Source organism: Aplidium turbinatum, chromosome 4 (assembly GCF_918807975.1).
Source record: "Aplidium turbinatum chromosome 4, kaAplTurb1.1, whole genome shotgun sequence".
Lineage (NCBI taxonomy): Eukaryota > Metazoa > Chordata > Ascidiacea > Aplousobranchia > Polyclinidae > Aplidium > Aplidium turbinatum.
This window is the reverse complement of record NC_137475.1, coordinates 28,411,906-28,428,031: the sequence shown is the minus strand read 5'-3', so window position 1 is coordinate 28,428,031 and position 16,126 is coordinate 28,411,906. Positions and strand designations below refer to the sequence as shown.

At 37.4% G+C, this 16,126-nt stretch overlaps 1 protein-coding gene across 1 annotated transcript; it reads right to left on the bottom strand.

Moving 5' to 3' along the window:
* Positions 1-3,085: 3,085 nt before the first annotated feature.
* On the bottom strand, positions 3,086-6,745 carry LOC145769574 (uncharacterized). The gene is made up of 4 exons (XM_082581229.1): positions 6,541-6,745; positions 5,718-5,860; positions 4,374-4,598; positions 3,086-4,101 (listed from the first exon to the last, which is right to left on the bottom strand). Exons 1-4 carry the CDS (start codon positions 6,673-6,675, stop codon positions 3,651-3,653), a joined length of 954 nt encoding a protein of 317 aa, XP_082437355.1. The 5' UTR covers positions 6,676-6,745; the 3' UTR covers positions 3,086-3,650.
* Positions 6,746-16,126: the final 9,381 nt, after the last annotated feature.

Sequence of the window (16,126 nt, the reverse complement as noted above, 5' to 3'; positions counted from 1 at the left end):
CAGTAAAGGAAGGAATGAAGTGGAAGGCCATGATGATGAGTTCTGCCATGGCATCGAAACAGTGACAGACTTCTGTTATCTGGGTGATCGGATAAATGGAAGTGGTGGATGTGAAGCAGCGGTGACAACAAGGGCAAGATTGGGCTGGGCAAAGTTCAGGGAATGTGGGGAAATGTTGTATGGCAGAAAATTCTCACTAAGGATGAAAGGGAAAGTATATCGGAGCTGTGTGCGGCCTGCAATGCTATATGGTAGCGAGACATGGATATTGAGAGAGAGTGAACTGGCAATCCTGAGAAGAACGGAAAGGTCAATGGTGAGAGCAATGTGTGGGGTGAAAACGAGAAGGGAAAAAAGGACTGAAGAATTGTTGGATATGCTAGAGATGAGAGAGACCATAGACCAACTGGCAAGGGCAAATGGAGTAAGATGGTATGGACATGTGATAAGGAGGGAGGAAGGAAGTTTTCTTAGAAAGGCACTAGATCTAAAGGTGGATGGGAAGAGGAAACGCGGTCGTCCAAGAAGAACGTGGAAACAACAAGTGAAGGATGAATTTAAAAAAGTCGGACTGAAGGAGGAAGATGCAAGGGACAGGGTGAAATGGAGAAAAGGGATTAAAACAATTGCTGCGCGGAAACAATCGGCCACCCCCACTAGTGGGGAACAAACCGACGATGGATTATGATGATGATGATGATTGTGTTGCACTTTGTATGAAATACATTAACATTTTTCTTTGAATGTAAATGTAGCATCGACAATTTTGAAAACTTTTGTATATGGTATAGAAATTTGGGCAGAATGTAACTTTCGATTCAGTATCTGAAGAAAGTAAATGTAAAATAATGCATTTGGCGAGCTGAGGTAAGCTTATTACAGATATTTATTAGGATATACACTATACAGTATACACACTAGCTTATACACTTCTTCATTGGTAGAATTTTGAAACCCTACTGGATTCTTGTACTAATGTAGTTGTTAGTAAAATGTTTGAGCAAAATTATGTAGTTATTGGATAAATTAATCTCATCATGAGTTATGCTATGCTCACAAAACTTGACTTAAATACTACAAAGATAGCTTATCATTTTTAGATATGGCCAAACAAGTTAAGCATTTGTTATAAACTCTAAAAATCAACAGTTGTGAGGCCACATATACACCACTTTTGTGAGCATTTGATCTTGGCAACGAACTACCGCATAGGCCTGCACAAAGTGAAAAAGTATATTAAATGAAAACAATTTGTAAATTTTCCAGCATTTAGTTTCATGTAATTTGTGGGCTACGGTTTAACTGTTTTCTATATGTAAAGAAGTTTTTTGTTTGAACTGCTGTTTGTCTTTGCTAGTCCAGGGGTTGATATGCTCAGCTATTTAGCCTCGGAATGGCCCGTTTCGGTGAGTCCGATTCCCTATTCGGTAATTTTTTGAATTTTTTTTTAAATAATAGGGTACCGTAGCCTAATTATCATTGCCGTTTTAGGGTTAGGGGTTAGGAGTTAAGGTTAAGGGTTAGGGGTTAGGAACTCACCGAATAGTAGCAGACCCATTTAGCCTACTATCTATGATCAGTATTAGAGCAACAACAATCAAATATAAAAACACATGTTATGTTGTTCATGTTTTGTCATCCAATTCATGCAGTTGATGCATCAGGCAATGTAAATAGTGCTGTTGGTAATGTGGTCTGTAATATTTTGTAGCAAGGATTAAGCTTGAAGTTACTACCTGGGAGTCGCTTTTCTTCAGTGCTTGCAATTTGAGTAGCTGCTTCATTATGAAGTAAGAATATCATTCTAATGATGTTCTGTAAGAACATTGAGTATGATTTCATTGTAATATGATATCAATATTTGTGATATTAAAAGTAGTTTTGTTCAAAGGTGCAAGTTTGATGTGCATAGCATCATAAACTGTCAAATTCTTTTTAGGCTATAGTGTTGAAGTAGCATGGATTAAGTAACTTAATGTTACTGGTTTGATAAGTAAATAGGTTGTCATTCTAGATTTTTTTCAATGCAAATTTACAAATACACTACTGAGTCTTTGGACTATCTTTATATTGAAAAGATTGAGCTACTTTTTGTCTGGCCTTTAGTTTTAGTGAAGTTAGGCTGGAGATTTTCAAATAATCTGACGACAAGGATATTCATCAATTGTTACCCGGTTATTGCTGTAAGTCAGTTTAAATTGTTGTTGAATCCAGCTAGGCTTAATATATATTTTTGTGCCACATAAGAGTGCTTCAATTTGATCGTTTATTTAATTGGGACACAGACAGGTTTATGAATGCACGTTAAAGTTAAGTTAGCCTTGTTTTGCTGTTGTAGCCTATGTTATGTTGCCTGTGTTCTCGTACACGGCCAAGTTGATGCCTGTAGAGTTATTAAATGCACTACCTCAGAGATTGTGAGTAATTTTGTGCTTTTGAAATATATACGCAAAGATAAAATTTGGGCAAACTTTGAAAAATTTGGGCAAATTTTGTTCGCCCCCCCAAAATGTTTTACTCTCCTACGGCTATGCCCGCATCTAATCAACCGAATGATTATATTTTGGTAACAAAAATATCGTCCTATTTTTCTGCATGCTACAGTTTCCACCGTGAATTGGACTACTCAATTTAGTTTAAATTAGACCAACTTGGTTCCGTTGGAAAGCGATCTTAATTTTTTACATTTCTTGTAAGTTATATCTATAGAATTTAAAAAAACATTTTGTTCTTCAGCGCAAAATATCTTTGATTTTGTTTTGTAAGGCCATGCGGTCGAAACATAAAAATATATATCTCGTCGTGATGATGCGCCAAATGCGTGACCGTGCATACGAAGTGCTTGGTTAACATAAACTATTCGCCCAGAGAATGTTATTCCCTATTTTTTTGAAATGTGTTTTGAGAGCCAATGATGTCATTGGCTCAAATCAGTGTTTAAGAAAGCACACCACATGTAAATACAGTATCTCTCTTTTTTTTGACTTCCAACCAGAACTTTCTGGAAGAGACTGTTTGATCAACGGTAAGATTCTAAACAGCAATAACAAGCTCAACCAGATACATCATCTTTTGGGGCAGTCAAACTCCGAATGTTATGGCGATAGGTATGTTCTCGATTGCGTCTCAGCTAAATACTGTACCATGAAACTTTTCACATTTGAATTTGTTGAAGCCGTTGAATATAATAAAAAATGGTTTAATGATGAACGATTCTCTCTAACCTGTTAGCTCAAGATTACAACGTCATTACACAATACAACGAATACCATAATATACGTGAATATTAAAGTTTTTTTAATTAAATATGCAAAAAGAACAATTAATAATATAGTTAACTATTCATCACAAGCATCTTGAAACGGTCAAGGGTTTCTAATTTACAAAACGTCACAATAATGCAGACTGTCATGGCACACTGTGGTAGTGTAACTTGTCACCTACTCCTGCAGTCTTATGCATCAGAAGGTCCGTCTGACTATAACGTGATTTCAACTCAACCACATGACTGGCCAACAGCTTCAACAAAAGAAACCAGTAGCTATTTGAGTTCCCAGCCACCATATGTCACGCATATGCTTGTACGAAACATATGATATTTTACTTGTCCACTATCGTTGGACCTTTCTTTTAGCAGTGATAAAAATGATTTAATATCGTCTAGTGTCAAAGCAAAACACCTTGATAAAGGTGCTGGAAACCTCGTTAAGAAAAATATTGCCCTGTGGAGTGACCACGATATCGTGGGGTCTCCATAAGTCATGGTCTTTTTTGTTTAAGACTGTAGCGCGATAGACTCCTTCGGATGTAAACTGTGCCACACGATGATGGCCGACGTCACAAACCAGAATGTTATCTTCTGCGTCACAAGCCACTGAACCTGGATACTTGAAGTCGTGGCCGGTACCAATTATTGGCTTAATTCTTATCATAGGTCTGCCGTGAGGTTCATAAACTACAACAGAATTGTTGAGATGATCTGGAATGACAATTCTTCCACGACTGTCCGAGGATATACGAAGGACATCACCATCTATGTGAGGATCCCATGAGTTGATTATGGTTCCGTCCTTGCTGCAAGTTGTGATGCGCACTTTTCTCCTAAATTAAAAGAAATCACAAAGCAACTTTAAACCAGCTGATAAAAAGTAGAGGCAAGGGTGCAAGCAGCAAATTATTGTTATACTGTACTATTAGTTACTTTTACACATACAAATTTTAGAATTTTACTGTTGTGATTGAATTATTCTAATAGGCTACTGTACACTATTGCTACAGTCCATTGCAAAAACATTGATAAAATGAAAAAATAACCAGAAATTTATATTCTGTAAAACTTCTTGCACGAAAGTATGAACTTATGATATAGCTACCTGTCCATCACAGTAATCCTGTCTAAATCGTCAACTGTCAAAGCACAAGACGATCCTATTACTCCTGCTCCGAATCTGTGCACTACTCTTCCCTCTGGAGTAAAGATGCCGATTTGTGATGTGCCGTCAAATCCTACGCAATTAACGCACAGATTTCCGTTTCTAAATACACTTATTCCTCGTGCTTGAAAGTTAAAACCGGCGATGTTCGAAGGAAAGGCATGCCTAGAAAAATATGTTCAAAGCTTACGGAATTTTAATGAGAGGCAACATTAAAATCTAAGGTCATTTTTTTTTTTTTTTTTTTGGGCCTAAATTTGTAGTAATTTAAATTTGGCTAACCTACTGTCTCTAAAGCAAACTAATCCTAGAAGGATCATCCATGCCAGGTTTATCGAGGAGAGGCTCAGATAAGCCTAATTCATAATATCAAGCTCACAGATTAGCTGATCGCAATCTGCAGTCACATTTCTGCATTTTGAATGCGGAAAAGTTTTTTTAGGAAATGGTTTGTACGGTAGCCTACTCTTTTGCTTGTCTGCATGAATTATAACCAGTTCCCCAATATATTGTGCCTGCGTTCCACACCATTGGACAATCTTCTTATTCTTGCTGGCATCCAACCCGCTGCTCTCGGTCGACGGGCATTGGATCCCAAACATTTTCTACATTCCAAAATCTCTGCTTCTCCAAGAGAGCACCCCGTCGACGGAAATCAAGACACCCATTTGTGCCAGCCACTCAACTTCTGATCAACGAAGCTGATAGACAAAACGTCTCTGCGGCTAATTGGGCGGACAATAAATGGAAGTCAAACACCACCAGACTACATTCGTTCATCCCGGATGCCGACACCCGTCCCACCGGCCTGACACTACAAAGACAGGCGTAGTTGCGCCTCAACCGTTTCCGTATAACGGTATAAGCGTCGGGCTTTTTCGCTCAACCACGCACCAATGGGAAATGGTTTCTTTCTCTACTTGTGAATCTGGTGCTGAGAAACAGACCGCAGACCACCTTATCAAAGATTGCATTATCTTAAAGCCATCTAATGGATTGGAAGTTTTACGTGTCCTGGATGATGAGACAAAAGACTGGCTGCTCTCTAGCAGCCTTATAGCTTAGTCCGTGAACATCGTGAAACTGGGGTGGTAAAAGGATAGACCCTCAGCCTAAGAGGCTGACATGACGACGACGACCTCCCCAAGGGGACACGTAGGCTACGGTAGGTTACTTGTAGCCTATTGTTATTTGCTTCCTTACTGAATTTTAACCAAGTTGCCAAACTACAGTGAATTCTTTTACATTCAATGTTAAATGTAAACAGTTTATTTTTATTCTTACAGCGGTTTCTTGTGAGCGAGGTCAATAGATTGTATCCGTTTATTCCATAGGTCGCATGCATATAAAACTTGTCCATCACCACTGACCGCAAAGTGTTGGATCCAACCACCAAACTGCCCCGGTCCTCTTCCTTTTCTACCAAGCTAAATGTAGAATTTTTCTTAATAAAAAAAAATCATCTGCACTAGTCTGGTGAGTGAACCAAAGCATAACAAATTCATTGTACCAGGGAGAATAATTTAAATGTTAACAAATATTACAAACACGAGGTAGCCTACAAAAAATACTCAGGTGGCTACACCTTTGGCCCGCATTGGCCATTGCCCTGAACTAGCTAAAAATAGAAACAGGCTAAACAATTGAAATGGTAAAGATAAACGTAAGCATTAAAACCCAGATAGTACATTCCAATTTTAGACAGGTCGCTTTGAGCTATGTTCTTTTATTTAGCAATTACGCAAACTTACAAGCATTCAAATAAGCTTAACAAAAAAAATAATTGAAAAATTTTCGAATCGAAAGCAGGCCTAACTTGTTTCGTTCGACGCAAAAATTTTTCGTTGTGATTTCGTTTGGATTTTCTTATTTATTAGTTTAAAATTTTGTTATGTTTTATACAAAAAAAAATTCTTTCACACTGCGTTAAGCATTTGATCAAGAGGAAACCGGCTACTTTTCAGAAACCAAAAAAAGACAAGATATGACAACACATTTAGATTATACAACCTACTATAGTCTTACTAACGGGCTACACCTACGCAAGAAAAGCTGCTGCAATCGGCACATAAAAATTCCTGAAAAATGCGTTGTTTCTATGCCATACCTCGTAATTATATTCCACATAACCATTGATAGGTAATCCAGAGGAGACTGCATCTAAGCCAATCTCTGCATATGGGTCATCCGCACTTGGATCATGAGGCTTCCAACTTGAACCTTGCGATTGTAATCTGCTCATTGCACTTCACTGTAATGTCTTTGTATTTAATCAACAGGTTAAATTAAGAAGTTCTGGGATAAACAACGCATTAGCTGTACTTCTGTAGAATACACCGTGTTGGTTAAGTCAGTAGCGTTCGTTTAAGCACAGTTCCGCGACTTTAGCAAGACACTTGGATGCAGATAAAAAACATTAGTTTTCTTACCTTTTTGTCCATTTATTCTAAATGCTTAAATTATAAAACAAGCTTTGGATACAAAAAGAAAAAGCGTGTTTTTTTCTTTTAACAATACAGTATAAAAAAGCAAATCTTTAAATATTCATCTCAGAGATTTAAGGGTAGAATGAACCTTTTTCCCGTGGCTGCGTTTATGACAGAATTCTTCAATTAGGCAACTTTCAAAAATAAAAATTATTTAAAGGCTACTACACAACCTTGCTTTAGATTTTGCTTTATTTGTTTTGTTTGTTGATTTCAAGTAGCCTAGACTTTTGAACTGCCCTTTTAAAGGTTTGCCAAACAAGCTACCAATAGGCTACTGTAGATGGGTTGTATGGCTATGACCCCCAGTTCAACTGCCCCAGCGATTGTTCAATTGCCCCAACAGTTGATTAAGTTAGTTTTAGATGTCAGTTATTAGTCGGTTTCCAATGAACTATGTAGCCTATGCTAGTTGAAAAATTGAAAATTCGAATAAAATGTTAGGCCATGGCTTCTTACATCAAATATCTGACATGAGCTTGATCGTGTGATTAGCTGAGACAAAATATTAAGAGTAGGCTACTGAGAAGTGGTTGATCCGATCTGATCCTTTAGCCTACTTGTAAAAACCTGGTCAAACTCAATGTATTCGGTACCTAGTTTACCTGGCATTCAACTATAAAGAGAAAGATTTTGCTACTTAATATTGTAGCTATCTAGATTCTAGAGAAAATAAACTATCTTGCCTCATTATTTAGCTTTGGGTAATTTTACCACCAACACCTTGTACAATACCACGGCACACGTGCGCTGCGGTTTCTTTATGATTATTTAATTTGGTTTGTTTTCATCAACTCTACGATCGTAATTTAACCCCAGCTGAGCATTCAAGCTAAGATACTTGATACTAACAAGAAGTAACTGTTTCAATGTTTTACATTTGTCTCCTAAGTAAACCTTTCTTCTACTCAATATGATACAAAAAATAGTGTTGAAAGTTAACCCATCTTGTGCAGCGTTTCCAACAGTCGATGAAATGTAATAGAAATGTCGGGATAGGCTACTATTCAAAATATAACAACAAATTACCACTAAACATTTGAATAATATGATGCAAGAGCACAAATAAGTTTCATATATAGGCTACCCAATTACAAATAGTTTAACTTCCAATTTCGTTTGTTTGGAGCAGTTCTATTCTACAGTAGGCTACAGTTTCGTTGTTTTCATTGCCTACTACAGAGTCGCCAGACGTTGAAACTATACAAAAACAACACCTGTTTTAGACGACCGAGTGCTGAGACCTAATTTGAAGTAAACTTTATTAACATCATCCATAAATTACTTTATACCAAAGACGTTTTTATGATTGGGGTTTTCTGGCATATTTTATATTGCAGCGTTGCCGGTTACCAGCGAAAATGAGTTTCTACGTCTTGTGCACAAACCATAGAACAACCAAACTTAAATTGAGCTACATGCAAGAAAAGTTAACTACGATGTTTTCACAGGAGTCTATCTGTTTTGTTTGCGTGTTTTACAATAAAATAATGTGCTACAGCAGTGTTTCCCAACCTTTTTGACCTTGCGGCACCCTATCAAAGAGATAAATAGTTTGCGGCACCCTGGCAAAACTAGGTCAATTTTATGAGATTTCTGTATTTCAAATAACTGTATGAAATAACACAGAATGAGTTGTACAGTATAACGCGCGTAAATAAATGTATTTATTCAAAAGTTAGTGTGAAATTTGGGCTTGACTTCTTGCACAAAGTCCCTTAATATCTCAAGGCACATTCGACAAAGCCACCCACATTTCTTCCTCGACTACAAGCAGTCGTTCTCGTTTTTTAGTTTTAATGTTCGTTTGTACGGAAAATCCACTAATTTGGAGACCCAATTGAAATCGCAAAGCAATTCACAAAATGTATTCATAAGTATAAAGAACAAATCAATTATAACTTAGCCTTTTCTCGATTAGCTATGTAAGCTATCGCACAGGTAACAGTGCGATAGCTTACATGTAAGCTATCCCGACTATATGTAAGCTATCCCCCATGGAACAGTTTCCTATTTTATAATGGTTCGCAAACAATAGTGCAATTTATAATCTTGCTGGGTCACATAATCCGATAATCCATCACTGCAATTTGACTTTGTGCTCCGTGAAACGCAAAATAAAATCATGAAACCTGCAATAATGATGCGTTTCAAACGTTTTTATGGAAAAAACAGCATCCAGTCAAAATCTCTTTCACGCTGTTTTTCCTGGGCGAGAAAACAAAGGCTTACCGTGGATTAGAGTTAAACTAAATAAATAAATTCCACACTTAACGGGTTAAAGTTAAAATAAAGAATGGGCCGCAGTATTGCAATATCTCGCGGCACCCTTGAGCATTGTAATTGGCACCCCAGGGTGCCGCGGCACCCCGGTTGGGAACCACTGTGCTACAGAATAATGAGTGTACAATTTCATACCACATTTTGTTCAAAAGCAATCTGAGATTTTACTGTTCATCACAATTAGGCTACAGTAAGCCTGCAACGTAAGCTAGACATCACGACTTGACTAATATTGGTAGTCAAGTCCGCTTGACAGTTTTTGATTGCAATTCCGTCCTTTGTCTGGCAAACTCATAAAGCAAAAATGCACTGAATGAAACTATTCAAGACTACCACACTAGTAAAAAAAGATTCATACATCTGTTCTCCAAGAAAGAGTTATCGATTTTACTTTCAACTATACACATAGATTAGGCCTATAGAGGCCTCTAGGCCAACAGATTAAATAAAATGAGATCAAATACTTTTTTGTTAGGACACGTCTTATTCTTCACTGCAGGTTCGATCCGCTATGTTTTCAGCATACATTGTGAGCAAGCCGGAAGATACACCCACAACATAGAATCATATATATGATCACGTGATCAAACTGATTATACGAATCACAAAAGCCTCCAATACAACAGTCATCGTGATGCGTAAGAGGAAGTATACGTAATCAGTGTAGTGAGATGTTTCACCGAATACTTAACACAACAAAGTAACAAAGCAGCCGATTATGAAAAGGTTTTATTTGATTGTGAATCGTCACTTTAATATCTAGAGTTGGCGTAGCATGAATTCCCGAAGAGGATTATTTGAAGTCCTAAATCGCATCCTTCAAATGGCATTTATTTTCCTGATGAATGGACCTTCTTGAATGTTTCACTTTTTAATCTTTTTTTCTAATTTTGATTGCTACTATTTCAAAAAGTGATTTTGGGTAGTGATTCTTAACCTTTTTCAGTGCGGGGCCAAATTTAATACGTCCATTTTGTAAAGAATTCAAAAAAGAAAATCTGATTTGATGTGAAACTTGATGTTGGCTTGGACTTTCAATAATTTTTCCAAATTGAGGGGTAGGCTCAAAAACTGTTTAAAATGGTGGTTCATCAATCAGTTGTGATAACTTATTAGGTTTTAATTCTAAGCATTTTGCTGAAAACTGCTGAAAACACGTAATTGAACAGAGGCATTTTCAGTGCATTTGTTATCAAGTGAGCAGTTAGGATACTTTCTCTCGAAGATTCGACTTCAAAAGTGAAGTAGATGATCACATTTGCATGCTTATGTCAGCTTTACATCTGACTACAAATCTAGCCGCTCCAGCTAAAATCATTGGAAGTGGTGGCTGCATCTATTGCCCTAGCTATAGGTGTTGCAAATACTTTCATCAGAAGCAGAAAAGAATTGACACCGTTAATGCGACTTTTAAATTTATCAATCATGTTGCTAATAAACCTAGTGTAGGCTACGTTCAAATGATCTATTGACTTGGTGCTCTGTCTTAACCACCAAACGGCAGTGAACGCGAGCAGTCAGCATCAATATCTTCTCCGTAGTCAGCATCAATATCTTCCAAAAATTGCTTAAAGAGAAAGGTCTGGACCTATGATCATAGTGGGAGCCATGATTCACCCCCTTTTTCGATATAAATTAGTTTGATCACGATTTTAGATGACGTTATGTTTTTATGCTTGAATAACTTTTCGTTAATCTTTTTGTTAAAATTGTGTTGAAAGTTAAAGAGCCAAGAAGAGCCATGAAGATGTGTTGTTTTTGTATTGAAAAAGTTATGTTTTGGGGCCAGATGTGTGTTAAAATAATTGATTTGTTGCGCGAGAAATGTTTAGGATTTTTTTCGTGATAGTTAATGTATTATGAACTATGATATAATTAAACCGACTTTTTTAGATGGTAATGCTATTTTTTTCTGAGCAGTGTTTATGTTGTTTCATTTTCCAAACATCAGGTCGGACCCTTGAGTAATCTTGAGTTGGGACCTGCAAGCTCTGATATATTGGTGTCAGTGGTCATTGTATAAAATAGCTACTGTACTTTTTTTTTTTTTTTTAATTTTTTTGTATTTTATTAGGATACACAAAACACTTTTGACAAGTTGTAGGCTATGCCATTTTATACAACAATTCTGAAAACCCATTCCAAGCAATCATTTTAAGCTTCTATCGCTTATTTTGAAAGTTATGGTTTGAAAGCATTGATTTGATGCAGAAATAATTGAATAAATTTATTGTATGAAAACATTGATTTGACACAGAATAGAATTAAGCATTATCGGCAGCAGTGGCCAAGTGGTTAGCGCGTTGGGCTCGCAGTCGAGAGCCTGCATGTTCGACTCCAGCCACCCGCACTTGCTGTTGTTTCTCTGGGCAAGAAACTTTACGATAATTGCCTTTACCCAGTGATCGATTTCGAGTAATGGGTAGTACCAAATTTAAGTCATAAGTAGAGTAGACAACCGGAAACAGACATTGCCGTCGGCTGCAGCGTGGGTCAGGTGTACGTCGGAAGGCGTACACCGATGCATAGCGCTCAAGTTCGCTTTCTCGCAATGCAGGATAAAGATATAACAAACAAACAAAGCACAAATTAACTCTTAGAACTGTATCTTTAAATATGACATAGTAGTTTTTTTTGCAAAAATGTATTATTTGTTCATAAAGCAACTGTGTCTTGTGGGTCACTACACGTGTCTTATCGCTCCTTACATGTTGGGACGGATGAGTCACTGGCGCGTGTTTATGTTTTTAAGCGCAAATTAAACAATTGCTGAAATGATAGCTTGTGCTTTTGTTGTAAAGTAGGCTATGTGAAAAGGCATTACAAAACCAAGTTTTAGAGAAAAATATTAAAAAATGTGGAAGATATGCTTCAAATAGACAAAAGCAGCTTACAGGCCCGACCTTTCCCAACTTGCGATAATAATCAAGCGCATTTGCACGAATCCAACTTACTGTTGATGTTACGATTCCTATCACCTTGACATCTTCAGCGACTTAACAACGATATTTTATTGGTGCAAAATGCAGTGGTGCCACATCACACAGGTAAGTATCCTCTTCACGCCATGTGTTGTCCTTGTCCATGAAGTCGTAAGTCCATGAAGACCTTGATTTTTCCCAAACATGGAAGTACCCTCATCTGTTGTACTAAACGCAGTGTATAAATGTGATTCTACTGTAGAACGACATAGGCTACATGAAACATACAGGAAATAGCCTATTCCTTTTGTTGTGTCGTGAAAGTGAGAAATTGCTCGCAAATGTTAAAGTCTGGCGTAATTCTTCTGATAAACACAACAAATCGCTCTGTATCCATAGTGTAGAGAAAAGTTATTATAAGCCATTTTCTATGCTAGCACAGAAGTTATGTGACAACCATGTATTTTCACCATTTTGGGCTGTTCTGCTAGCACAAATAATATTTTTGCTGCATCGATGAGGGCCGCAGGAAGAATGCTTGAGGGCCCCGGTTGAGAATTACTGCCTTTGGGGTATGAAAGCATGTATGCACATGTTCAATCGTTTTCATTCGATTTCTGATGGAAATGACCCACGCCACAACCATAAAAATTAAACATTTGATGATAATAACAGCGATAATAATGAATCAATGCTATAAGTAGCACGAAGTGACAAGTTTAAAAAACCTCACCGCTTTTTTGTTATTTTGTTGTTTAGGCTTGCTTGGCAAGACTTCTGAATCAACACAAACAAATTCTATCATTTATTGGCAATATCCCCTCATTAAACTTTAATATCATATCAAATGCAAACAGTTTATTTCTAACCCTGAAATGCCATGATTAACTCTGAATTTTTTAATTGCAGTGCGCAAGAGTAAGGCATACTTTTTTAGTTTGATTTAAATTAACTATTACATTTTTGAACACTTGATTACGGAAACCAAGTGCAGAAGTTCTTATTTGTGCATTGTTTGAAATTTTGAGGGCGTCGTCGTTAGATTTTTTGGCTAAAATCATTTTAAATGTTTTATCGTTTTAACTTCACGTAGCCTAATTCATTTTCAAATTAAAAAAGATGTTCGTGTTCTATTAAGCTTAAGTGTTATTATTATAGTCACGGGGGCTGTAAAAACGCTGTAACATGAAACTTTCAGTAATGACGTTGACAATGTGTCATGTTAAACTTGGACTTCTCAAAATAAGTAGCCTAATTCCCTGTGTTTATTTGATATTAAGCTACATAAGTATTGCCCCATACCAGTATTGCCCCATACCTTGACACTACGGCAGTGCTTCTTAACTCCTGGGTCGCGACCCAAAATTGGGTCGCCGTTTCATTTGGCTGGGTCGCTGTAAGATGTGGTGATAAAAGATAATGTCTCTTGAGAAAAATTAAAACTGTAGTTTTCGTAATTTCGTAAATCTACCACTATAAGCCTACTGTAGTTTTCGTAATTTCCACTGACATGCAAGATGTAATTCACATCATCAACTTCATAAAGGCCAAATCACTGAACTCACGATTGTTTGAAATATTATGCAAAGATTTTAATGCAGAATACAGACATCTGTTGAACTTTTCTGATATGATTATCTCGTGGCAAAGTACTGGAGAGATTTGTAACTCTGCGCAAGGAGGTGAGGAAATTTTTGATAAATAAGAAGCGTAGCTTGGCAGAAAAATTTGCTGATCAAAAGTGGCTTTTGTTTATGGCGTATCTTTCTGATATATTTTCGCAGCTGAACATCTTGAATAAATCTTTGCAAGGACCAAACATAATGTTGGTCGATGTATCTGAAAATATGATTGCTTTTACAGAAAAGCTGAAGTTGTGGAAGAGGAAGATCGTGTCCCAGAAAACAACAACATTTAGGCTACTGTTTTGAATTAGTTACTGGTAGATACGGAGGTAGGCTTTGACGATGTCCAGCTTGTCAAAGAAAGGCATTTGGGTTCATTGATACGAGAATTTAATTTGATTATCCCTAAAATTGCAAAGGATTTGGAATGAGTGCGCAATCCATTGGCTATTGATGTTAATACCCTGCCTGAAAACTACCAAAGCATTTTTGGATTTTAAGAGGAGTATATTGACATTCAGTGCGACAGTGCGTTGATGAACTGTTTTAAGAAAGAAACCCTTGGACAATTTTGGACAAAATTCAAGAATGAAAAGACTGTTATCGGCATGCACGTAGTAAAAGCTCTCCTGCCATTTGTTACTACTTGCCTGTGTGAGAGCGGGTTTTCTGCGCTTACTCACATCAAAACAAAGGAAAGAAATTGTCTTCAACCTGAAGATGACATGAGATTGGCACTGAGCAAGATAGGTCCAAATTTTGACAAGTTGTTGAAACAATACAAAGTCAATTGGCTCACATTAATTAAATTCGACACTTTGTTGTTATGTTTAACCGTGTTATATACGAATGTGGCTCATTTTATCATGCTTATTAGTGATGCAAGCCGCGCCGTGCCGCGCTGCGTACGCGGCCGCTTTTGACTTTTTCGCCGCGTGCCGCGCCGCGTGGAAGGTTGAAATGATAAAGCCGCGCCGCGCCGCTTGCCGCGTAAACTTTCAAGAAATTGAACTTTCGTAAACGTAAACTTTCAACTTTTCAAGAAAATCAGTTATGAAACTTCAAATTTAAATTGGAAACACGGATCAGTTTTTTTTTCTTCGGAAACCCTAAGCTGGAAAGCTATGCAAATGGCTTCCAGTTGACAGGGTTTTTGGGGTTGGCTTGTGATTGAAGTTGTACGAGTGTTTTTGGTTATAGCCTAGCTGATCAGCTCAGTTACCAGGCTATAGGCCTAGCGCAACTACCGCATTAGTTACTATAACAGTTAGCCCAGTGAGTTCAGGCTATAAGTGTTACTCTTGTGTGTGTAGTTCATACAGCCACTGACATTAAAATTGCATTATTGCTTACAAAAAATGTTCAAAAGTCCTGATACTGGATCCAGGAACATTCTATTTGAAAAAGCATGATGTCTTAGAACTTAGATGCATTGCTGATGATCTGGTTAGCCTAGTCAATTAGTGCACAACTGTACTGGTACCGGTAGGTTACCGTACCAGACTACCAGTTACCGGTATAGTAGCCTATATGCCATGGGTGCTTTTTGCAACAATTGACTTTCTAAAAAATAGCGCGTTAAAATGTTTTTTGAAAATTTTGTAATTTGCGGTGTGCGGTGCGGTGCAGTGTCAAAGTTCCAGATAAATTGCGGTGCGGTGTGCGGATAGATGATTCATTTGCGGTGTGCGGATAAAAATTTTGGGTTTGTTGCATCTCTAATGCTTACAAAACGTAGTTTTGGAAATAGGGTCGCCAAATCTTCGCTATTAATTTAACCTTAATTTTTGGGTTGCCACAAATAAAGGTTGAGAAGCACTGCACTACGGGATGCGAAACTCGAAATCTGCCCGTCTATTGGCGTCCAACCGAAGGGCTAACTATGCTGTCTACATCGTATTGCACAATGCCGTGTTACTGCATGAGAATGTGTTATGCACTGGCTGTTTTCACTTAATCGTTTCATTAAAGTGGTAGACCTATTTGTTATGTTTTTTACAAAATTATTAATATTTCATGAGTTTATTGCCAATAAAGTTACATGGAAAACAAATACTACTTTAATGAAACGATCAAGTGAAAACAGCCAGTGCAAAACAAACATTCTGATGCAGTAACACGGCATGGTTTAATACAATGTAGACAGCATAGTTAACCCTTCAGTTGGACGGGCAGATTTCGAGTTTCGCATCTCGTAGTGTCAAGATATCCCTGCCCCATACTTTTTCGATATTAGAAACAAGAAGATAACACAATAAAAAGTTTCTTCGGGATTGGCAATACACGGACGGCGCTTGGAAGGACGTTGGTTCAATACCTAACAAGAGCAACTGCAACAAATTTAAAAGTGATTCTAAATGTTGAATAAATCAATACCG

Bases quoted from the DNA above. Each gene is read 5' to 3' on its own strand.
- LOC145769574 (XM_082581229.1), bottom strand. From the start codon at position 6,675: ATGAGCAGATTACAATCGCAAGGTTCAAGTTGGAAGCCTCATGATCCA. The intron at 5,861-6,540 runs GTATGGCATAGA...TTCTACATTTAG, and splicing joins ATGTGGAATATAATTACGAG to CTTGGTAGAAAAGGAAGAGG. The intron at 4,599-5,717 runs GTAAGAATAAAA...ATATTTTTCTAG, and splicing joins CTCGCTCACAAGAAACCGCT to GCATGCCTTTCCTTCGAACA.